This window comes from Leishmania panamensis, assembly GCF_000755165.1.
Source record: "Leishmania panamensis strain MHOM/PA/94/PSC-1 chromosome 35 sequence".
Lineage (NCBI taxonomy): Eukaryota > Euglenozoa > Kinetoplastea > Trypanosomatida > Trypanosomatidae > Leishmania > Leishmania panamensis.
In genome coordinates, this window is record NC_025882.1 from 994,414 (window position 1) to 1,017,805 (window position 23,392).

Sequence of the window (23,392 nt, forward strand, 5' to 3'; positions counted from 1 at the left end):
CCATGCCAAGGTGGCCTATCCATCCACCGTCACCAGGAACGCAGGTGGCAAAGAAGCCAAGAGGGTGGATACACCCACAAAACGAATAAAAAGAGGAAGACAGAATGGATTTCAACTGATAGTCAGGGCACACTCCACTTCATGCTTCCCAAGTCCTCGGAGCAGGCACGTTCCCTATTTCCGTGGAAGAGCATACCGATTTGGTCACCCTCCCCGCTCGCGCTCTCGATACCACCTAGCGCTAGCAAGGCTATCCGTGAGGACTTTGCTATGTTGAAGTCACCATCGGGTAATACTATGCACGAAGAGGTTGACCTACACGTCTTCCTTTTATCCGTCATCCAAGGATACCTGCCGTGGCGGGTAATCAAAGGGGTGGATTGGGGAAAGAGTAAAACGCACATCGTGGTTGAATTCCTCTGGATCTGAAATCAGTAGAACAAAAATTGAGCGACAAGCAAAATGGTTGGTGAAGCATATCTTTCGTATAGTGCAGAGTACGTTGACTCACTCCTCGTCATCATATCGCTTCTTCAGTCAATCCTTCGCTCATTCATTCTCGTCGCAACGTTTCGGATAAAAAAAAAAATGGCGGAATAAAACAAAAAAATAATGAATCGTATGCACGTATAGAAGAGGCGTGACTGGACTTCGCATAGAAAGAGAACCATGAGGGTGCATGACAGTGGTCACTGGGGAGCGCGCCTTGCTCGCACGTGTGCTGTGAGCATCACCCATACGATGTGTGCATTTGGTCCCACCCCGCTGTTAATTTGTTGTTTAGACCTTCGGTTTCTGACCCCTGCAGCTACTGTGTGCGCGTCTGTGTGTGGGTATCTTCGGGTTTCGGTTCACCTGTGCAACGAAGTGGGTAACCGGAAAGAAGCACTTTAATGTTCAAAAAGAGCACGTTGGGGTGGTGAAGGCATAGCAAGGAAAGCACAATGATCGCAAACAAAAAAAAGGTCTACCCCCTTCCCTTCCATATCTCAGCACACATGTCAGCAGGGGTTTGAGCTCCAACGGCGGTGTCCTCATAAGAACACGCCCGTGTCTGCGCGCACAGACGCCAAATGGTTGGTAAGGCATCACGTCTATGTACTAACTGTAACCGTGCAGCATGCGCAAGCGAAGAACTACGCAGATGTGCAATAGAGAGAGAGAGAGACCGCGCGCAAAAAGCACTGAAGGGGACGCAATACAAAAAAGTGGCTTCTCACCTCCAACACACTCCCCCCCCCCCTACACACACACACACACACACGTCTTGGGAAATGTGCCTCTCGGAGAACTCTTCGCGATTAGAAACGCGCATGGACGTCTCTGGCAAAGGAAAGTGGAGAGAAGGCAGTCAAAGGAGAGCACTGTCAGTGATCACTTCCGAGCTTCTCCATCTCAACACGCTCTTCGTCTGAAGGTTTCATGTCGAGGGTTGAATGTTGTCCACATTGTTTTAGAGAGGGGAGCACGGGCATGCGATCCCCAATTACACCATCGACCCGCATCTTGGTCGCCTGCACGTAGGCAAAGTAGAGGTAGCTGTTCATATCGCCCCACGTCCACACTTTCAGGTTTCGGTGATGCATCTCGGCGATCATGGCGCGTCCATACGCACCGAAGGACGGCGGCACGGTGGGTGGAGCATGCTGCGGATCATCAGCATGGAACAGATCTGCTATCACGGGGCCTCGTTCGGCCGAACCGTGCAGTGGCACCTCAGGAATATTTGGCAGCACCACCTCATCCTCTGGTGAGAGAAGCGTCCCTGCGTTCATCGAAACACCCGCGAGGTGCTGCGCAGCGGCGAACTGGATGGCGCCCTCCACGTAGAAGGAACGGTAGTCCTTCAAGTCACGCATCTCCTTCGTATCACTGAGGAAGAAGACATCGTAGCGACTCTGCTTCAGGGCCAGCGCAAGGCACACGTTGGGGTCGAAGCTGCTGAAAACGATATTGCGCCCGTCGTCCGAAAATTCAAAGACGACTCGCAGGATTTCGTCCACAAACCCGTTCACCTCGAACGCGTCACTCTGTAGAAAGAGGTTCGAGTCGACGAGCGGTTGGAAAGGGTATTTCACCTCTATGTTGAAGCTCAGAGATGGTGGCGTCTGCTCCAGCACTTCCCGGAGCGACGGCACACCGTTCGGAAAGTCCTCCATTCGCATCACCGAGCTCTCAACGGTCCGCACTGAGCTGCAATTGCATACGCTGTTCTGCGACGACGACGAGCCCTTCAGCAGCTTGGGCTGACAATTGCGCGCCCACGCTATCAGAGTATCCCAATGTTGTACCAGCAGGTCTTTGGTGGCGAACACGCGGTCAAGGGGCTTGCAGCACTGCACATGCAGGCCACGCAGCCGCGTATAGTTCAACCTGTGCACCGCAGCGCGCACTGATGTGTACTCAGCCTTATCCGGACACGCCCGTACACCCTCTCGCTTCAGCGCCATCAGCTCAATCAGCGGGTCGTGAATCACAACCGGCACGCGGTCCTCGGAGAGCATGACGTCAAACTCGATCATATTGCACTTGCGGGCGTGCGCGGCTTGGAATGATGGTATGGTGTTCTCGCTGCATTTTATGACGAGTGGCGCGCCTCTGCGGGGGGAGGACGAGCGTGTGTATGTCTTGCCCAACCCGCGGTGTCCAATCAAGGTGGAGACAGTGAGCCACGCAAGCGACTCCAGGGACCGCACAATCTCCAGCGGCCCGCGTTGCCCACACCCCTCCAATGGAAACGTCAACAGGTACTGCACGTACAGCTTCATCCACAGCGACGCGACGCCTTCCGGCGCACCCGCGGGCGCAGGGCAGTAGACTGGCAAGAGCACGGTGCCGCTCGTGCTGGAATGCAGCATGCCGGAGAAGAGTACGGTATTGCCTTGGAGGGAAAGCACCGTGCCATCCGCGACGTACGGCACCTTGACAGTCACCTCGATCGCAAATTCCTCCAGCTCGTGAAGGTTGAGGAGACACGTCCACGCATGCTGCGTACGCGCCGCCATGAGCGGCGCTCTTCCACTGCTGTCCGCTAAGCCCGTCAGCGGCAGAACGGGCTTGATTGTCTGCAATGGTCGCACACACCAGCCCTTGGCCAGGAAACCAGCAGACGGCCTTGTTTCCCCATCACGTGCAGAGCGCCGTGAGCTCTCCACGTGACTGTGGTAGCAGCCACTGTGGGGGGAACTTATCGTGGATACCGACGATGTTGAAGACCCTGGCGGGCTCGCTGTGCTGTAGTTGTCCTGGTCAACGTTGCCTGACGCGGCCGCAGCCACACGCTTCATGTGCACCTGACGTAGCTGCCGCTTCGATGGCACAGGCATAGGCAGATGAGAGCGACACCAGCAGCTGCCCTCCACCGGAACCGGTCGCACGTCGGTGACGTGGCAGACGGTGGTCGACGGAACTCCGTCGGTAGTCTCGCGCATGCGCCGACGCATCACCTCGCTCTGATGCGACGTCAACCTCGACTCCCACGCGGCCTGGTCGAACGGCTGGGTAGGATCGTTGGCGTAGAAGGTGAGAGAGAGCAACGGCCCTGGGGTATCGGCGGCTGCACGCTTACCACTGTCAGGAAGGCATTCGCAGAAAGGTGGGATGCTGCCGTTTGGTGAGCCGACGCGAACGTCTGCGTCCTCTTCGGATGCCAGAAAATTCATCCCAGAGGATACCGTCTTGAGCACAGGGGCAAAGGTGCGTCGCGGCAGCGCAGGCAAGTTGTAGAGAAAGGCAAACTGCTCACCAGTGGAACCGAAGCAGACGGGCGCTGTAGCAGCGCCATTCCTTCCAATGCAACCAAGCGGATCACCGTCCTCTATGTCGCTGCCATCGTGGCACTGACGCACATCCAGTACCGCTAGCCACTGTGGTGCCTCTCCGTCGCACTCCATGAGCACATTCTTTTTGGGTTCAAATGGTGTGATGCAGAGAGAGGAAGGCTGGCTGTACCGCTGATCAACCCCGGCAATCACAGTGCCAGGGGCGACACAGATGCTCGACTCGGGGGCGCACGATGCGCGAAGGAATGCCTCCTCTAGAATGACCAGCCGGCACGGCATGGAAAGGTGCTCTGCGTCAGACTGCTGATCACGTAACCTGTTCATCTCCTGACTTGTAAAACGCACCTGAGCCACGTAATGCTCCACGGAAGACTGTCGACCGCCCTCGCAGTGGTGGGGGTGGTACGAGAGGTAAGGAACGTTTATGCATGGGGTACGCTGGCACTGGCACCACTCGAGCGCCACAGGCCACGCCATGCCCCATGCCCCCATACTTTCCCCTGCGGCCACAAGACCAAAGCGCAGCTCCGAGGCGGAGGAAGCCACGAGCGGATGCGCGCTTCGAGCGCACTCTCGCACAAAGAAAGCCTCCAGCATCTGGCTGGAGAGGCCGTAGACACATACGTTCATCAGTGTCATCGCAAGCACACGCCGATTTCCTTTCCTCGTGTTGGTGTTGCTGTTTCTTGCACTCGGAAATGGCAAGCGCAGAGCCGTGAAAAGTGCTGTTACTCGGGAGTGAAATGAAGGAGCCACGTGAAAAAGAGGGAAGAGGGGAAAAGGTGATGTGCACCAAAGGGAAGAGCAAAGCAAGGGATTTGAAAGAAAGAAAAAACTGCAAGCAGCGGAGGAAAAACAACGCCTTCCGATTCGGTCAATGTCAGACTGGAGAAATCAGAAGATGTGCTCGAGGACGGCGAGGAAGATGGCGGCAGGAAAGAGTTTGGGGGTGAAGAAGTTAGCATCATCACGAGCGAGCACACACAGCGAAAAGGGAAGGGGGAGCAGCAGCAGTTCCGTCTCTACCCTACGACCCTTCCTTCTCGTCCCCCACCCCCCCCCTCCCAGTTTGTGCAAAATTAAAGGGTCCGCATAAAGGACGGGGAGCTAAGAGGAGGGTGGCGACAGTGGCCGTGCCTGGTTCCGCTGCCACTAAGAGTCGCGGCGCCACATAGAAGGTGTGCGCGGCAGCGGGTACTCTCTCCTTCATGCTGTTCTTTTTTTGTCTGTTTGTTTATTTGTTTGTTTCTTCTCATTTTCGATGCAGAACTCGTTCAGATTCGATCTAAATGCTGAGGAGTGCCTTCGCTTCACCCAAGCCGCTGTGGTTTCATTTTATTTACTGCGCAAGCGCGAGAGCGACGAGCTAAGCGAAATATATATATATATATATATATAACGAGGTAAAGATGCGATGGTGCTCTTTCATTCTATGCCGACCCATCTGGAAGTACCACACCGCACTTGCTCGCCTCCCTCAGACGTCCCTCCTCTGTGGTACTCTTTTGCACATGGAAAGGTCAGGTCACGAGAAAAAGAGCGAGTGGGGGGCAAATTGTCTTCTTTTCAAAGTACCCTTGTCTTGTCCCGTAGGTCTGTGTGCAGGCGTGCGCAAGAGGGGTCTGTGGGCGGGAGAGATTGAGAAGAAAAAGGGAGAAGAGCAATTTGAAAAAAAAAAGGCGGCGCAGGGTCTGCGTCAGCGTAGGTGATCCATAACAGCGTGCATCCATTGAAAGAGAGTAGACAGATGAATAGACAGAAGAGAGAAGAATGTGCGCGCACCATCTCACTCCTACACAAGCGCAGAAGCGAGTCGCACACATTGTCCTTGTATGAGAGGTCCATGGGAAAGAGGAATAGCGGCCCAGATTAGCTGACAAAGAGGTCGACACGAGAAGAGAAACAGAGAAAGCTCAAGGAAGAACAGAGAGGAACGCCAGAGAAGAAACCAGCGGAACAGCCACCACAACCACAGCACGAAAAAAAAAGGCACGACGATCTTTTTTTGGACTCTCTCCCCCTCCGCCCTTCTGTTTGGTTTGTCATTCGCTTGCATACGTCTCTCTGCCAGCGCTACTGTGATCGATAGGAAGAGAAGGAGGAAAAGAAAAATAAAGGGGAAGAGGCGATGGTGATGGTGATTATGTATATAAGTGTGGAAGCTCGTAAGAGTGGAAACAAGAATGAATACATTGGCAATGGAAAAAAGGGGGAAGAATACGGTGCACCTCTCTTTTTCTTGCGTTTCTCTTTCACTATCTTCTCTTCCTTCCACCGCGTGTTTCAGCGCCGCATGGGAAGGGGTGTTTGTATGAGGGGTATGCTAAGTCAGTACGAGGGCCATGTATAGAGATAATAACGCTAACTTGGCTAATGCGTGACTTGAAGCTTTTTTGCCTTTCCACTTTTTTTTTTTGGTGGGGGGAGGGTTACACACTGCTTGTCCAACTGTTTGCACGTGTGGCAGTGGAAATCCGCGCATCATAGGTAAGAAGAGAACAAATGGGAAAAGGCTGTTAAAGGGGGAGGAAGAGCAACCGAAACGAGAAAAAAAGAGGCTTAAAGTGTTAATCGACAACTTCGCCTCAGTTGTTCGATGAGGAAAGGCGGAGAAAAAGGAGAAGAGGAAAAGAAAGAAAAAGGGAAACAGCAACGCTGGTGCAGCTGGTACGCCGAAGGGGGAAGACAGAGACTTCCGTACACACGCACGATCCAGTGACAGGAGTGCCGCTACTTTTTTTTCTCTGATAGTCTCCAATGGCGTGGTGAGACCGTCTGCATCTCCTTCTCCACCTCCCCACTCACTCCCCCAGAAACCCTTCGCCCCGTTCAAGTCAGAAAAATAGAGAAAATGATCAACGGTCCATAGGCGCACCTCACGCACACGCACGAACGAAAAAAGAAATGAACGCAGGGGAGGCACACACACACACACAAACTCACGCGTATATTCGAGAGAAGGAGAGCGACGAGAACTGGCCCGCACTACCCTGCGATTGAAACCCATAACGCGCTAGCCCGCCCTCTCCTCCCTTCCTCTGTACACATGAATGAACACTCCTGATCTTAGGCAGAGTGACGACTGTGGAGGAGGGAAAGCCATGAAGAGAGGAAGGAAGGGGATTGAGAGCTGCTGTGATGGGCGTGTAGTCAACAATATAAGCAAAAATTAATAAAAAGGAAGCTCTTCCAAGAAACGCTGCACAGCGGGCACTCAGAGGTGAGAAAAAAATATATAGGAAAATAGAAAAAAAATTACGTTCCCCCCCCCCACGTTTGGCACTCATCTGTCGCACATTACCTCCTCTCCCTCACGCCTTCCGGTGCCACGCAGCGCTGTAGAGCACTTTCACCTCCCCCAAGGCAAATCACGCCGCCTGCCTCTTTCCGGCTCTTCAAACCTGCAGAAGTTTACGTGAAGGAGCAAACTGAATAGGTAAGAGAAAAAAAGCAAGGAAATGGAGAGGAAGCGAGGGAGGTGCATACGCGCGCGCGTGAGAACAGTGGGAGATGCACAGAAACTGCGACAACACAGAGTGAGCCACAGTGACAATAAAAAGACAAACAGAAGAGGGTGGGGAACGAAAAGAAGCCACAAAATACATGCATGAAGGAGAGAAGTGTCAACCAAACTAAAGAAAACGAAGCAAAAAGTAAAACACAGTCGGCAGCCACACGCACCGCCGCCCACCCCACACGCGCATGCTCGCGGTCGAGTACGCGCAGGTGCAGGGAAGACGCTCAGAGAAGCGTCAAAAAGAGGTCCTGATTCCGTCGCCACCGGTCCGGCTGAACCCTCATTGGCTTCTTCTCACGCCTAGATGACTTCCACCAAGTTCTTCGTCGGCTCCTCCCGCTCAGCACGGAGCTGATTTCTCTCCGTCACTGCCGACCTCATGTGCATACACTGATAGTGCCAGCGTCGCGTTGTGTGCATGCATACTGCGGCCGTGGCTGCGGCGGCGATGATGGCTCCTACGCAGAAGGTTGCCAGTGACACGCTCGCGACAGCGCCGGCGCTGAGGCCGTTGGAGTCGCGCAGCGTAACTATCTTCTCGTCGGTGTTCACGGCGGCACCGGCGTAGCTCTCTCTGCCGGTCGTACCGCCTGAGGTCGTGTTCGAGTCCAGGCAGCTGCCTTTGGAGCAGACGCACTGCATACTCACGCTGTTAAGGGTGTAACCCATCCCGCAAGCGAACTGCGGGCACGCTGAGCGGTAGAACTGGCACGTGCTGGGGACCAGGACACTGGAGGGGGTGCCGTAGACGACCGTTTCCGAGGGGCAGTTCGCGATGTCGATAGAGGCCTGGTCAAGGTAGCAGTAGCCGCGCACATCTGCCGGCTCCGACCACTTCACGAACCGCTTGAAGTCGGCGAACGGGCAAATGTTCTCCTTCGCCTTGTAGGCGATGCCGAGGGCGTCCATGCACTGCATCTGCCACTCTGAATTCCACGCAAAGTCGAATTTCGTGTCAGGGCTCTGACCAGGGCAGCCGCGCAGGATGCGAACATAGTGCGCGCCGGTCGTCGTGTTCTGCAGCAGCTCCGCCACAAGGACCTGGGCAAAAGGCGGCATCATACCATCCGGGGTGCGGTCACCGAGCGTACCCCACACTGGGCCCAGCGAGGTGTCGTGAGCGCTGTAGTGCATGAGCCTGTACGTGTTCGATCCCGCCATCACGCCTTCCATGTTCGTCACCATCTGCTGAGCGAACGGCTGGCCGCGGCCGCCTTGCTTGAACATGAGCGGGTCGCTGTGGTTGTAGTGGTACTCGTAGTCGAACAGGACAGTCGTGATGCTCTTCAGCTTCTCGAAGTTCGCCTCCAGCAGCGGGTACTGGGACAGCTCGCCAATGGCCTTCTTCGCGGCACCAATATCAAAGAGCGTGCGCGCGCAGTCGGAGCGAGTCTCGTAGTCGCTGCAGAACCCTTCCTGGTAGATCTCTGCCCCAATCTTTGTAATCTCCCTCCAGTCGGGGAAAAGCTCATCTGTCCTCGGGTTGCATACCTCTCGGAGAAGCCGCTTGTTGTTGGAGTAGAAAAACTTGAGCCACGGTTGCGTGTTGCTGTTCAGCAGTACATCCGCCGACTCCGGCACGGTGTGAATAGCAGCGTAGAGGCTGTCCATATTGGGGAAGAAGCCGCGCAGGAAGGCCTCGGCGCTCTGCAGGGTACGCAGGACATCGGTGGAGCGGCTGTAAGCCACATCCAGGTTGTAGTTCGGCGACTCGAACATCGGCGAGCTCACCACGGATGGATCGGAGTTGTAGCGGGATCGCAGAAAACCGCCAACTTTGAGCAGCATCTCAACACCCGCCCACGAAAGGTACCCACACGGCGACTCCGTGCAAATCTTCGTCGTGTTTTCGCGCGGCAGGCCGGAACGGGCACCGTGGCGATGTAGCACCTGCACCTGGAGCACCTTCAGGATGTCCTCCGCTGCTACGGCGCTGTCGTTGTTGATGGCGCTCTGTGCGTAGACACTAGAGATGGCGCACGCAATCAGCGCCGCCGCCAGAACAGTTGCCAGGCCGAGTCGGGCAAAACAAGCCATCGCGAATACCTGCAGTCGTGAGTGGAAAAGGTTTGAGTGTGATGTCCATGCGAAGCTGTGGGTGTACCCTCCCACAGCGAATAAGCGATATGGCGGAAAGGTAGAGAGAGGTGTCGCCACTCCAGCACAGACTCACAGACAACAGAAACCTGGAGGGAAATACAAGAAAACAAGGAAAAGGGAGGATGGCAAGAGGGCAAGAAGGGGGGAGGGGGGGGCCAAAGACTCGGGGGGAGTGGAGAAAAATGCAGAGATGGAGGTGGACGCAGCCAACTACTGCTGCTGTATCGTTTCAGGGGCGAAGCAAAACAGAGAGTGAGTTTCAGATGCAGTTGGTGTGGACAGAGCCACGCCAAGTGCGTTGGTACGGTTTGGATATGAGCGTGAGTAAGTGAGCGAAAAGGGGAGAAGTGAGGCAACGGACATAGTGAACAGCGCAGCGGGGTACAGTGGGGAAAGGGGGAAAAACATAAGCGTAGTGACAAGAGAAAGTAGAGAGACTTAGAGTTGGGCATTTATGCGCACACAGTTAAGAGAGAGAGAGCAGCGACATCCTCTCTCTCTCTCTCTTGCGCTTCTCTACTCTCAGTGAACAGAAATACGGGGGATGCGGTGTGACGAGAGGTCGATGCCGCACGCCTTTGGGTCATGTAGCCTTTTCTCGCACTGTAACGCAAGAAGGAGAATCACGTGCCGCACGCAGTGGTCGCTTCTCCCATAGGTCAAAATGGACGCCGCCACTTTGCATTGGGGCTCACTAGTGACGTATGCAACGGAGAGCAGAGACAGCAGTCGCCCCCCCCCCCTCTCCTCGCAGTCGCATTGCAGCACTTGTTAATAGAGGCAGCGTCAGGGGTATCGCTTCCAGGCTCAACGACTAGAAACCAGCCAGTGACAGCCTTTCCTTTTTGAGATGGCATATATTTGTTTGCTCTGAGTTTTGTGCCTTGGAGAGGCACAGCAGCAACGACGCCCTCATCCTTCAAATGGGTGAGGCACACGCACACACGTGCATACGTTCGAGTCGCGATCCAAACAAAAAAGAAACTAAAAAAAAGGGAGAAGAGGACAACAAAGAAGATGCACTACACCATCGCTGGCCCTGTTGATCTCCCTTCCTCTGTGCCTCCCCCCCTCCTCCTCCCCCAGAGCAAGACAATCAAGGGATGAACAAAATACTCAGTAACGGATATACATGCGCTTGTTTTTGTCTGGCTGGTTTACATCGCGTGTGAGGACGGCACCGTATGTGCAGACATACGCACGTACGTGCACTGGCCACCGCCCTTTCGCTCTCACTCGCCCCCCCCACCACACACACACACACATGGAAACGTGTGGAATCTCAGGAATGCATCGACAGCCTGAAAACGCTACATCACAAGGACATAGGAGGGCAGTGGTATGACAACTCCATGAGTGGAGCGCACATGCAACACGGAGGTCCCGCTTGACCCCGCAGACAGCGGCCCACCCAGGCTAGCAGGGGCAGGACTTCCCATCACCGTGCGCACACCAGAGAAATTGTCCGTCCGCACCTCCAACGCCGCAACTGCTGGGCTCCCGCTCTGGATGAGCATGCTAGTGACAATACCATCACGAGCTACGTCTCCGGCATTAGCGTTCAAGAGAGCCATGAGCAACGATGTTGGGTACGCACTGACAATAGTGTCGCTGACGCGCAAGATTCCCTTTTCTATATCCTTGGTTGGGCAACACAAGCTCGGCACGGTGTGGCTCAGTCGACTGTCGACGGTGCTACAACACCCCGCAGCCGCTGCAGTGGTGACTACGGGGATGCACGGAGAAGAGTTTCCTTCATCTGAGGTGGAAAACGGTGGGCAGCGGTTTGCCTGTATGACCGGGAGCTGCACCGAATCAGTAGTGCCCTCCTCAGTGCTGTCGAAGGGGCCGGCAGTGAAAAACTGAGGCTCAGTTCGCACCGATCCCAGTGGTGCGGCGAAGGCAGCAGTGGCTGTGTCAACGTGCGGCCGCATCTTGAGCAGGGCCTCAGTCCAGTGAACAGGTTGAAAGACATAGGCTTCGACTTTGTTGCGCAGAAGCGGTCGACCCAGCATCCCGCACCCATCTATGCGCGCGGTCGCCGTGACCACATCAGTCTGATTCACGCCACGCGTCAGTGGGGTTCCGCACGAAAGCCACACGCCAGGGTTCGTCGTCTCCAGTAGCGTCCACGAGACACAGCAATAGACACGCACTACCCTAACGCTTAAGCCTGCCACCTCGAACTCATGGTACTGGTCACTGTGCTTGGTTGCTTCGGCGAAGGCTGCACCGTTGTCACGGTCCTTGTCGCCGGTTAGGACACGAGGATTCGGATCGGCTTGCAGACGTGGTACTCGCAAGGGGTAGTAGGTGCTCTCCGTAGAGGCGTAGGGCGCCCGTAACGTCGCGTAGGCCTTCGCGTCTAGCTGTCGGCGACCCTTCGTGGTCGCTGTGGTGCGGTCGTGCGCCCCAGATGCCTCCTGTCCTTCTCTGTAAATCAGTGGAACCGAGGTGGGACGGTTGATACGCCTCGTGTGTCCCACACCCAACTGACCACACGTGTTGTCCCCAAAGGCGTAAAGTAACCCATTGCGAAGCAGCACAAAGCTATGGGCATCTGCGGCAGCCACCTGCGCCATATGCATCCCGAACAGCAGTGGAATAGCGCGAAAGGTGGGCTGCACAAGCACCGGACGCAATCCACCAAGCTGCCCATGCTCGCCTGTGCCACACGCGTACACGCAGCGACCAGATTGGGTGAGCAGCAGCGTGTGGTGGGCCCCGCACGCAACCTGTGCAATGCATCGGTCAGCTGGAAGCGGGACGCGCCGCCACGAAGCACCCACGACGCCAGCCGACGTGCCCTTTGCAGTCGCAGCCGGTGATCGGGTGCAGGAAGCGAGGGATAACGGTAGGGGCGCCAAGTCGATAGCCACTCGGCAATTCACCATACTTCCCAGCGACGCATCTTTGTCCTCGCTGCTACAGCGATTGCCGTGCGCGCTGTCCTCCAGCGTATCCTCTCCGAATCTGTCAATCCGCCTGGGTGCGCTCAGCACTGGTGCCCTCACGCCGTCAATGTTCTGCTTCTCAACAGGGCCGTCAGAGGCATCGTCGGACGACCACACAGAGCCGTCCCCAAGCTGCCCGTACGTGTTGTCGTAGCCACAGCTGTAAGCAGCGCCGGAGGCAGTGCAGTACACAATATGCGACGCCCCCGCTGCAACATCAACAACAACCTCACCGCCACTCTCCAGCACAGAGACGTGTGCGCCGCTGGCAGCTCCGTTGGCAGCAGGATTTGAGAGAAGTAGCAGCACGCCATCACTACGGAGCAAGGCGGAGTAGACAGTTTTGCAGGACACTACCTTCTTAATCGTGCACGGTGGCATCACCGGGGCTGCGGGTGATGATGATACCTCCAAGAACGGACGCAAAGCATCCGCAACGGACTTGGCAAAGCCGGCAAGCGAGCGCAGGGTCGCCTCCGTCGGCGCAGCAGCCACTGTCGGTAGAACGGAGAACATGACCCAAGCAGCGTGTCTTGTGATTCAAGTGCCGAATAAAAGAAGAGAACAATCCACAACAAACGTGCGTGGGGGGAAGGAAGCAACGAGTAGCAGGCTCTTGTGGGCAATCGCTCTTCCCTACCTCCACAACACACCTATCGGTTCGTCGCACCTTTCGTATGAGAGCTTGTCGGACATGCGTACGTGTGTGCATTCGGGGGTGTAAAAGAGGGAGAAGCAAGACAACATGGATCTGATGGACTGAAGAAGAGGGAGACAAGGTCGCTCAAGACGACAAGCAGCCCTGCAACAACCAACGCGCGCTGGAGGTGTGGATGCAAATGGCCAGTGTGCTGGTAGCAATATGTACACTTCGCAGGAAGAAAAAAAAAGGAAAGCTTGGCCCTGAGGACTCGAAAATGGTGCACCTGCGAAGCCAATGTTGTCCACTATATAACAACAGAAGAGCCCGGTCCACAGACCCTCAGCTGCTGGCCAGCGTTATTTCGCCAACCTCCGTGCTTGAAGGGCAGTGACGTGCATATTTTGAACTCTCCGTTTCCACGGTAGACAATCACAGCAGGTCTGTAACGAGAAGGTTTATTCTTTCGTTGTTTGCTCGTTTCAGCTACCCCTCACGACCTCCGCCAACGGCTGATGGTCAATGTGCGGTGAGGACTCCCATCGCTATGCACACTGCAAAGCGCTGTGTAAGAGAGAGAGAGAGAAAAGGTGGGTATCGGTGTGTACTATTTCCTCTGTGCTCATTAAAATCTGACGAAACCGATAGAGTGAAGAGGGAAAGTTGTGGCCTCTCCTCACTGCTCCTCTGAGGGGGGGGCTCCTGTGTACGTTTCCACGCACATATAGGATGGACAGAAGCAGATAAAGGCCGAACAGACGCACACATATCGCCCCACTCCAGGGGATGCGCACATGCACAGAGAGAGGGAAAGTGAGATGTCTAGAGAAGGGCAACCTCCATTAGAGGGCACAAAGGGAAAAAGAGGGTGTGCGGCGAGTTCATGACAGCACACATACACACATACACAGCCACCCACGCGCCCATCCTGAATCACAAACACCACCGAACCGGGTCGCCTTCCCACGCAAGGAGGGAGGAGGATCAGCACTCATCAGCAGCTGTCACCTCCAGGAAACAGAATAAGAGCGACGTCGCCCCTTGTCCATAGGCAGCGCTGCCCCAGTCACGAGACAACAAATGCGACAGTCCATCATGAGTACCCACCGTCGCGTACGGTCAACCCTCAAGTACCCTCAACTTGACGTCACTACATATCATCGCTATCCTCCCCCTTGCCCCCCTCCAGATTCGCCTCACTGCACAGAGAGAGGCGCACACGCGCGTTAGCGCACAAAAGTGGGCATCAGACAGAAGGAAAAAGAAACAGAGAAGGCTGCCGTTTCTCATTTTTTCCTTCTCCAGCAGTCCGTGGAGGCTTAGCTGATGTCGCCTGAGCACAAGGTAAAGGAGGGGAAGCAGTAAGGAAAGAGAGGCATGAGCGCTGCCCCCTCCCACCAGCCACCACCACCACCCAAGCTCCAAGTGCCATGAGCGTGGAGGAGGAAAGCCAAACTAACGAAAAAGAGACAGCACTCCAAGGGCGTACGTCTAACGGCTACTCGAGGCGGCGACGACCTGCCTCGTACACCTTGAGCAGTTGCACAACATCACCAACCAGAAAGAAGGAGCCACACACGAACACCTGTGCTGGCTTTGAGGCATCCTCGTTGTCGCTGGCGGCCGGCACAACGAGTTCAAGGATGTCCTCGAGAGCGGAGAAGGGACGGGCGCAAGGAAGGCAAGTCACCTCACGGTACATGCTACGCCAGCACTCAGTCGTGGCCACCATCCTCTCCCTCAGCTCGCTCATCTTTCCCTCTATATCAGTGGGGTCAGCCGAGTGCGACGTCATGCGCGGGTTCGACACTTGGGCAATGACCACCTTGCAGAAATAGGACACGTAAGGCATGAAGGCTTTGAGAATACTCTTCGGGTCGCGAGAAGTGTAGAGCATGAGCACGCGACGCGGAGAAGGGTCCCGGGTGTTGGCGGCGCTGACGTCCAGGAACCACTGTGTAGCACTGGAGATGCTCTCAACGGTGTGCGCACCGTCCAGGTAGAAGGTGATGTTGGCACCACTGTCGACCGCCGCGATCTGTGACCGTCCGGCGTAGGTCATGCCCTGAAGCACACTCTTCTCCACCTCGTCCAGTGGCAGGATGGGTGGAATACTTGCAACACGCCTAGCCGCCATCAGTGCCAGCTTGCTGTTCTCTACAGCGTGTACGCCGCCGATGGCGAGCTTCGGCCAGCTTTGAATCGGCAGCACATTTTGGTCCAGCAGCACGAGCGGCGTGCCGACTTCTCGAGCATGCTTCTCCAGTACTGCGCGCGTCTCTGGATGATCCCGCTGTGGTGCCGCAAAGCAGACCACGCCCGGCTTCATTATTCCAGACTTCTCCGCAGCGATCTCCTGAATTGTATTGCCCAAAATCTCCATGTGGTCGTAGCCTAGGGACGTTATGATGCTCACCTCAGACGGAATTGTGTTGGTAGAGTCGATTCGGCCGCCGATGCCTGCCTCCATCACCGCCACTTCTACGCCCTCCTGCTCGAAAATGTACAGCGAGAGGAGAAAGATAAAGCGAAAGAAGTTTGCTTGCGACGGCGAGGAGATGTCACGGTCCAGCTGGCTGTCCGAGTACTGCAGGCCCTCGTACTTGTCCAGGAACTCGAAGAAGTGCTGCGCATATGTACTCTCGTCCAGTAGCCGGCCGTCTACCACCGTCCGCTCTCGCAAGTCTGTGAGATGAGGGGAGGTGAAGAGGCCCACCTTGAAGCCGTACGCCTGCAAAAGGGCCGCAATGTACGCAGAGGTGGTCCCTTTGCCCTTCGTGCCGGCAACGTGGACAAAGCGAATCCGCTCCAGTATTGGGGCAAAGCCAAGCCGGTCAAGATAGCGCTTCGTCGTCTCGAAGGCGTCTGGGCACTTGTTCGGCCGCCGCCCCGTCATCTTCTTCACCACCTCCATCGCATCCTTGAAGGAGCGGTAGCAGTGCTTGGGCGCACCGACAGCGGCGGGGGTGGCACCGCCGCCGTCCTCACCCAGGTTGCTCACCACTGCTTGTGGCTGCACGTGCTGTGGCAGTGGACTTGCCGTGCGTGCTGCGCTCGCTGCACGGACACCCGGATGGAGCGTCGACAGAGGCATCTGGCTGATGTACAGTGCTCTGGCGGAGCAGACACACGAAAACGAACTAAACACACGGAAGAGGTGCGAGCCTGCCGATCGAGTCGCACGAAGATACGATGGACGCGCTCGTTCTGTGTTGTAAGGCGTGAAGCTTCGTCGCCGGTGCGACAACAGCAGTGGTGAGGGCGTTAGTAGACTCAACGGCACAGCCAAAGGAAGGCTGCAACGCATTCGCGCAGATGGTACCATGCAAGGTGGGACGCGTATGTCGTGTACAGCTGAGAAAAGAAAGAGAAGAAGGGTGGGTGCAACGAGTAACCAAGCACTGACGCATGGCACAGACACACAGGCAGGGCTGTTGCATGTACTCGATCGTTTTTTGCAGCTTCGGTGAACAGTGATGAGTAAGCTGCCCTTTTGTGTGTGTGCGTGTGTGTCCTCGAGTAAATTGCACGCGCACGACGACTAATCCGGGGGGAGGAAAAGCCAAGCAGCAAGACATCATGCACACGAAACGAGAAAAAGGTCGTTGCCAAAGGACAGCGTGTCGTAGAGGTCGAGCGACGAGAGAGAGAAAGAGAGAGAGACGGCTAGTCAAGAAATCAATACAGATAAATAGCATGGGGATGAGCCGACTGTATACACAGATGGCTGTGCAGGGGGGGGAGTTGAGCAGGCAGCACCATCCGCTCCGGTTACTCAAAACCGAAAAGACAAGTCCTCGCCTTTGCAACGGCAGAAGCGGGGAGAGTCCGCATGCGAAAGCGCTTCATTCTTACAGGATATCGGCGTCTGTCTGTGTGTATGTTATGCCCATGTCCAGCTTCTATGTGAGAGGCACGTGCAGGTAAAGACACGCAGTACGTCCTTCGCTGACGTCGACAGTGTTGGTGGTAGGGGGTAAGAGTAGGGGGGCACACACGCACACGCACATACCCCTGGAAGCAGCGGTATCCAAAGCGAGACAGAGAAAGGGTGCAACAAGATACACTGGGCATGGTACAACAGCATAAGAAAAACAGCATCATCCCGCACATCTTTGCGGCGGTGGTCATTGTCTCTTCCCTTCTGCCCCTTCACGACCTACCTCTCTCGCTGCCTCCTAGCGGATGCATTTGGTGCTGACGCGCCTCCCATCGTCGTGCACCTCATCCACGTGCACGACGAAGACCTCGAAGCCACAGCGACGCAGTAGATCGTTTACAGCGATCTGCTTTGTGCTCAAGCAGTCGTTGGGGCTCTTTACCTCCATTAAGCAGAAAGAGGCTCGCAGCACAGTAGAGCTTTCCTCCGCCGAGGGTTGAATTGCCGCATATCTGTAGTTACCACCACCGCAGCCGCCAGTGCGCCAGAAGACCAAGTCGGGGAAACCAGAAAACTCCAGCGGCACGCCTTCTGTGACTGGGCTGAGATACAGGCACCGCAAAAGCCGCCAAAGTGGCTCGAGTGGGATGGCACGGAGGATGTCAAGCAGCGGCAGCGACCCAACTGGCACCTTCCATGCCTCTGGAATGGCAAGCGTGGAAGAGCAGGAGGAAAGTGATGCGTCACCGCTTTCTCTCATCAACCCCACCCTTTCCATCTCTGCACTCGCCTCCCGCCCCACCTGCCCAAGCAGAAGCGACGGCGTCGTGAACTCAGTGAAAAGCAGTGGCGTTGCCGAAAAGGAAGACGCAATCCGCACCGAGTTCTCGTCATTGCTAACACAGCACCTCTCCTCCACCCTTGCGGTGTAGCGGGGGCGACGTGGGCTGCGGCCGCCCTCATCGCGACTATGTCGATGGCGTTCTCGCTCCTCGTCCCCGCTGTAGCCCTCGTCCTCATCCGCTCGTTGAACTACGTCATCTTCCGCACGTGGTGCTTCAACCTCTGTGTCTCTCCCTCGCGCTCTGGCCTTGCTCGGCCTTGCCCCTTCGGTGTTCCCTGCCACCTTGATGCGGGCAGCCACAAAGTCTACCAACTCCTCCCTCGTGCAGCGCTCCAGCTTCGCCAGGCGTGCCTCGACCAAGGCACGTCGGCGCCATAAAAACTGAATAGGGGTGGCCAAGTCAAGTGGGCCGTCCTGGAACGCAGAGAGCCAGAGTACCCCGTGGGTCGGACAGGTCTGTAGCGGCGGCCGGTTAGACTTGTGGTCGCATGCATTGACTGGGAATCCGTCGAGCGGGAAAAAGACAGGGGGAAATGACCAGTAGCAGTCCCACAAGAAAGCGCGAGCAAAACAGGCAATCCACTGACCCTCACAGTGCTCCCCACACCACATAGAGGCCACCTTCACGTCGCCAATGCCGTCGCTTCTCTCAGTTTCCCCCTTGGGAGGGTCGGTCGCCATTGTGTCGTTTCGCCTCCGATGCTGCGGAACAGTCGCAAGTCCTGCAGCTGTGGCCGTCGTCGACGAGGCACCATTCCATCGGTTCAGGTAGTGCTGAAGAACGAATAGCTCAACCGGCAAGGCAGGGTGATGCTGCGGGTTGCGCACCTCACTTGGAGTCATAGATTTTGCCGCCCTCACTACCCCGCCTGTTGATGTAGTTGTGAGCCCATGTGCTTGAACGCTAGGCTCACGCCAAAGTATTCGGTTCAGTGCATCTCGCACACCGCCAACGTGGCGCACAGCCACGTCTACGAGAGAACGAGTTGCCAAATCCCGATGCGCTGCTAGTGAAGTCCACTGATGCACCTTGCGGTGCACCACTGCCAACAACCTCTCCAGTGTTAGCCGGTCCTGGCGGCGGCAGTACCGATCCCGCACGTACTCCCACGCTGCATGAAGTAACGCGAGAGAGACTGGCGATGGCTTCTCTGCCTGCGGTAGAGAAGTGGTGCTATTATTGGCGGCAGGTAACACAGAAGCAGCAGCAGCAGCACCCCAGAGTACACGAAGCATGCGACCACGACGCTGCACCTTTAGAGGCAACGCAGACTCACTGGTTGGAGAGCGATTGCCCATAAGCACGTCGCAGAGCGCAGCTGCTGTAGAATTGGTCATGACGTCACACGGCAGCCACTTGGCACTCGCTACATAGACGCCGTTACCAACGGCAGCGGCGGCGGGCGCCAAGCGCGCGTCGCCCATCGCGTGACTTGCCAGCTCGTGATACCCCGCCTGGCACTCTTCCAGCACTGCAAGCGCCTCTGCGTAACGCTTCTGGTGCGAGAGGTTCTGGGCCATCCGCGCCAGCCACTTCCCGCGTTTGTGCGGCTTGAAGCAAAACGCATAGGTGACCGGGGAAATGGGAGAGCGAGAGCCGCTCACTGGAAGGTGATGCAGCACGAAGATCGGCTCATAGAGTAGGTGGTGCAGGCAGGCGTTGGCGTCAGAGTACCGCTGCCCGCTCTGTAGCAGTGGAAATAAGAGCTCCAAGCATGCAAACCAGCGGTAGAGCGGCGTAAAAGTGAGAAGATGCTCAGCGTAGCACCCTTGCTGATAAACCAATGACTCCAGCGATACAGTCACCGACGGTGTAGAGAGCTTTGGCGACGGCGCTGTGTCAGAGACGACAGGAAGCGCAGGTGGGTACATGGAAACAAAGTGCCTCATCTCACCAGAGACAAAAGAGGCAGAGGAAGCAGAGCGCGCGTGAAGTGGATGCTGCTTTACTGCTGCCACACCCGCGTGCACGGCGGCCATGACAGTGTCGTACATGCACGACACGAAGGTGCGGCTCTTTCCGCGATGACGCTGCGCCGCCGTCGTAGCCCCGTCGGTTGCGTAGTACAGCTTGCGCTGTATGGAAAGGGCTCGGCGGTATTCCTGCAGGATGGCAGGACTGGCGAAGAGACGCACACGCGGTGGAGTCGCAAACGTCTGGGCAGCCACGTCATCCCCAGCAGCGCCAAATGCCCGAAACAAGTGGGTTGTGTACACAATGTCATCCATCGCGTTAGACTCGTCGTCGTTCGGCTCCACTGAAACATCAGGGCAAGGCTGGCTCTCCATCGTGTTTCCTGCACCTCCATTAGAGGGGATGCCTCTGTCCAGCTGTCGGCATGGACGTGGCACTGCTCTTGTCGCCTTTGCTACCGGCGGTGGTGAAAACCACCGTGGCAGAAGGGCATACGGAACGCTCTCCGCGAAGACGTTCGAGTTTAGGTGTGCCGCGGTAGATAATGACGACTCAGGCAAGCTCGGCCGCTCCTGGCGACGCGCGGCACGGAGCGTCTGTAGAAGGAGCAGGAGCTGCGGCCGTGTCATCAGCAGTGTTGGCGGAGTAGCTACCGTCATTGTGGCCACTACTGACTTCGCACCTTTCTCGCTCATCATTCCAGCACCGTGGTTAGAGCTCAACACGTGGAATAGCTCTGTCATCCACGTAAGATGTTGTTTAAGTCCTGAGTGGGGAACATAGACGGAACCGATAACACGATCCCAACATTGGGCCACCGCGTCCGCCTCCTCAGCCACAGTCCGGAAGCATCGGCGAAATAGGGGCCGACTAGTGGCACCAACAGAGGCACTGGTGCAACGAACTGCACCTCGTAGGGCAGGACTGGCGATCAACGGTGCAGAGCAGAGGGCATGCGGCGCTGTACAAGGCGCGTCGTACGAAGGTACCGTTGTGTCCATAGCTACGGTATTTGGAGTCGCCGACACTTCTGGTGAACCTTTGACGGTGCTTGATGGCGCCCACACGGAGTATCGCCTCTCTACGAGGTAGCGAATCATGTCTCGCTTACGTCCCGGTATCACGTCGTACAGACTGTTATCACTCATCTGCCTCGGCCGCGCACAGGCAATATCGGCCGCCCTGCCGCAGCTCTTTAAGCGTAGCACAGAGGCTTGTTCCGCTACCACATCCCTGCCAGCACCACCATCCTTGCAGACAATGTTTTCTGAAATGCCGAGGGTGGATGCCGAGGTGGAGATGATAGAGCTCGTGGTGATGCACTCATCACCCTCTTGAGCAGATTCATCCATTGCAGCCCGTGCTTTGCTGCGGTGACGCAACATCGTCAGAAACGTCCGAAACTCAGTTACGCGGACCGCCTGCGCCACACGAATGACTGCCTCCATGCTGCCGAAGGTCGGCATTGACTCGCCGATGGCAGCGGCGTGACTACACTGCGTCCTGCCTTCATCGCAAGAGTTCAATAGAAGTCGCGCAACTCGTGCCCCGTCGTAGTGCTTCACCAGCTGTGATGGCGCCATTTCTGTGAGCTCATCGTCCGGTGTCAAGGGGGTTTCCGTCAAGTCTGTAGCCGCTTCCTCCTCAGCGCCATGCAGAGGCACAGTCCCAACACCATCGGCGGCCGAGTCGAGTGAGGCCCCCTTTGTGGCCCACCAGAGAAAGCGTCGTTGGGTCAGCGCGTTTAGGGCAGACTGTACGTGAAGCCAGTCTCCGTAGCGGAGCTCGAGGTGGCGTGCGGTGAAGCTGTGCGACTTGCGCAGGAGAAGCCTAAGAAGCAACTCCGACTCCTCACTTCCAGTCCAATCCCAGCCGTCTGATTGCATGCTCGTGCCTGGTGCTCGTTCTGCAGCAAACGCCGCTGTCATACGTTCAGCGCCTGCCGTGCCAGAGATGGCGCCTTTGAGAAGTCCGCACTCTCCTGCGTGTGCCTTTTCAGTGGCCTCGACTGCCGTTAAGGAGACCAGGGCTCGACACGACCAGAGGTCCTCCGCGCTCAAGGCGCTTCCTGCATACCGCAGCACATACCAAAGACACACATGAAACGCATCGGTGACGAGCCAGGGGTGAGGCGTTGCAGAGACAGCTGAGGTGGTAGCAAATGCGCCTTGGCCTGCCATCAAAGAGCTGGCAGTGGCGACAAGTGCCCTTTCCTCGGCGTCCCCCTCTCCATCCTCGCCGGACCCGTAGCCCTCTGCGTCGTCGCCACCCCCAGCCACTGTGGCACCACCAAGTGCGTCCTCATCGCTACTATACTTAGAGTGTTGGCCATGATCCATGGCTGTACGAGCGGCGCCGCCTGTACGACGGGACGGTTCGCTTTTTCGCTGGGCAGCCTCTTGTCGCTTCTGCGCCAACGGTGGCGCCGCCGTTGTCGAAGTAGAGGACCCTGCGGACGCCGATTCCGCTGCCGGTCTCTTTCGCTTGCGGGTATGGGGCATGATTGCGGCAGCACCTCTAGATGTCGCCGCACTGCTAGCTAGAGGTGTCAGAGTATCCCGTGGACTTGTACTTGCTCCTGTGGCGACGGTCACGGAAGGCCGAAGGCGTGCGGCGAACAGTGCAGCAGCTGCTACAGAAGAGGATGAAGTTGTCTGGCCGGCGTCCACGACCTCCACTAGCATGGCGCTATCATTGATAGCGCTTGAGCGGCTCGTCTTGGGGCTCCTTCGAGGCTTCAAGAACGGATCCGTCGGAGTCGCATCGGCATCAGCGCTCATCGTGTCTGTCACTGCGACCCGTTTCCCAAGGTATACGCTCTCCCCTTTAGGCCTAACTCTTTGGAGAGTGCGACCACGCTCTTGTGCGCACTCACAGTCTCGTCACACCCTCTTGAACACTGCTCCAGCGTATGGGGACAACCGCGCTGAGCGCACCCTTAGCACACTGCAGACTCACCGCACGTCACGCCTAGCGGTGTGTTCGCATACAAATTTTGAAAAAAGTAGCTTACTTTCTCGCCCTCTCCCTGAAAACAGAGCTTCTATGAGCTGTACAAAGATGGTTGGCTGGGCGGGTGTGTGTGTGTGTGTGTGTGTGTGTGTGCCTCTGTGGCGTATATTCTTATATCTGCATACTCTTGAGAAGTCTAGCGGCGATGGCAGGACGTCATGCATGAGCAAACACCTAAACCAGGCGCCTCCCACACACGAGACCTAAAGAAAGAAGGGGAAAAGAAGAATGAAACCGCCACCGCTCCCTCCCTCCCTCTCTCTCACATTGGATAAAGCCCTCGTTAGACTTGACTGAGTAGGTCGAATGAGTACAGAGAGAGAGTGCGAGAGTCAGTGGGCTTGCCTTGCCCGCTGCCTCATTTGGTGGTACCAAACAACATTTTGTGTCTGACTTTTTTTTCCTTTCATTCGGAAGGAAGGGAATGCGCTATATATAAGCACATGTCTGCGTATGTCTGTGTGTGCGTAGGATAAAGTGCTCCGCTACCCCCCACTGGAGTGCACTGCAGCAGCTGATGCTGTCCCCTTAGGGAGCTGACAGCCAAGTGCTCGATGCGCCGTGCATGTGCACCATCAAAGAGGTAGGACGAAGAGAAACAGACAGGAAAAGGGAGAAAAGCAAGAAACAGAAGGGGAAAGCGCAAGAGAGAAAGAGAGAAACGAATGCACCTTGACGCGCAGACACGCATGCCAGTTTAAGCCTACAGGCGGTGAGACCTCACGAGAACGCGGGCGAGAGCGGATAG

At 56.4% G+C, this 23,392-nt stretch overlaps 5 protein-coding genes across 5 annotated transcripts; all 5 read right to left on the minus strand.

Moving 5' to 3' along the window:
* Positions 1-1,367: 1,367 nt before the first annotated feature.
* Positions 1,368-4,421, minus strand: LPMP_352640 (multifunctional cyclin-dependent kinase pho85-like protein; the record flags this gene model as incomplete). The annotated part of the gene is made up of 1 exon (XM_010704899.1): positions 1,368-4,421. One exon carries the CDS (start codon positions 4,419-4,421, stop codon positions 1,368-1,370), a length of 3,054 nt encoding a protein of 1,017 aa, XP_010703201.1.
* Positions 4,422-7,599: 3,178 nt separating this feature from the next.
* LPMP_352650 (membrane-bound acid phosphatase 2, putative) lies at positions 7,600-9,336 on the minus strand (the record flags this gene model as incomplete). Its single annotated transcript, XM_010704900.1, has 1 exon — positions 7,600-9,336. The coding sequence occupies one exon, from the start codon at positions 9,334-9,336 to the stop codon at positions 7,600-7,602; it is 1,737 nt and encodes a 578-aa protein (XP_010703202.1).
* Positions 9,337-10,709: 1,373 nt separating this feature from the next.
* Positions 10,710-12,869, minus strand: LPMP_352660 (cyclin-e binding protein 1-like protein; the record flags this gene model as incomplete). The annotated part of the gene is made up of 1 exon (XM_010704901.1): positions 10,710-12,869. One exon carries the CDS (start codon positions 12,867-12,869, stop codon positions 10,710-10,712), a length of 2,160 nt encoding a protein of 719 aa, XP_010703203.1.
* A 1,622-nt stretch (positions 12,870-14,491) lies between these two features.
* Positions 14,492-16,087, minus strand: FPGS (folylpolyglutamate synthetase; the record flags this gene model as incomplete). The annotated part of the gene is made up of 1 exon (XM_010704902.1): positions 14,492-16,087. The coding sequence occupies one exon, from the start codon at positions 16,085-16,087 to the stop codon at positions 14,492-14,494; it is 1,596 nt and encodes a 531-aa protein (XP_010703204.1).
* Positions 16,088-17,171: 1,084 nt separating this feature from the next.
* Positions 17,172-22,412, minus strand: LPMP_352680 (hypothetical protein; the record flags this gene model as incomplete). Its single annotated transcript, XM_010704903.1, has 1 exon — positions 17,172-22,412. One exon carries the CDS (start codon positions 22,410-22,412, stop codon positions 17,172-17,174), a length of 5,241 nt encoding a protein of 1,746 aa, XP_010703205.1.
* Between the last annotated feature and the right edge of the window lie 980 nt (positions 22,413-23,392).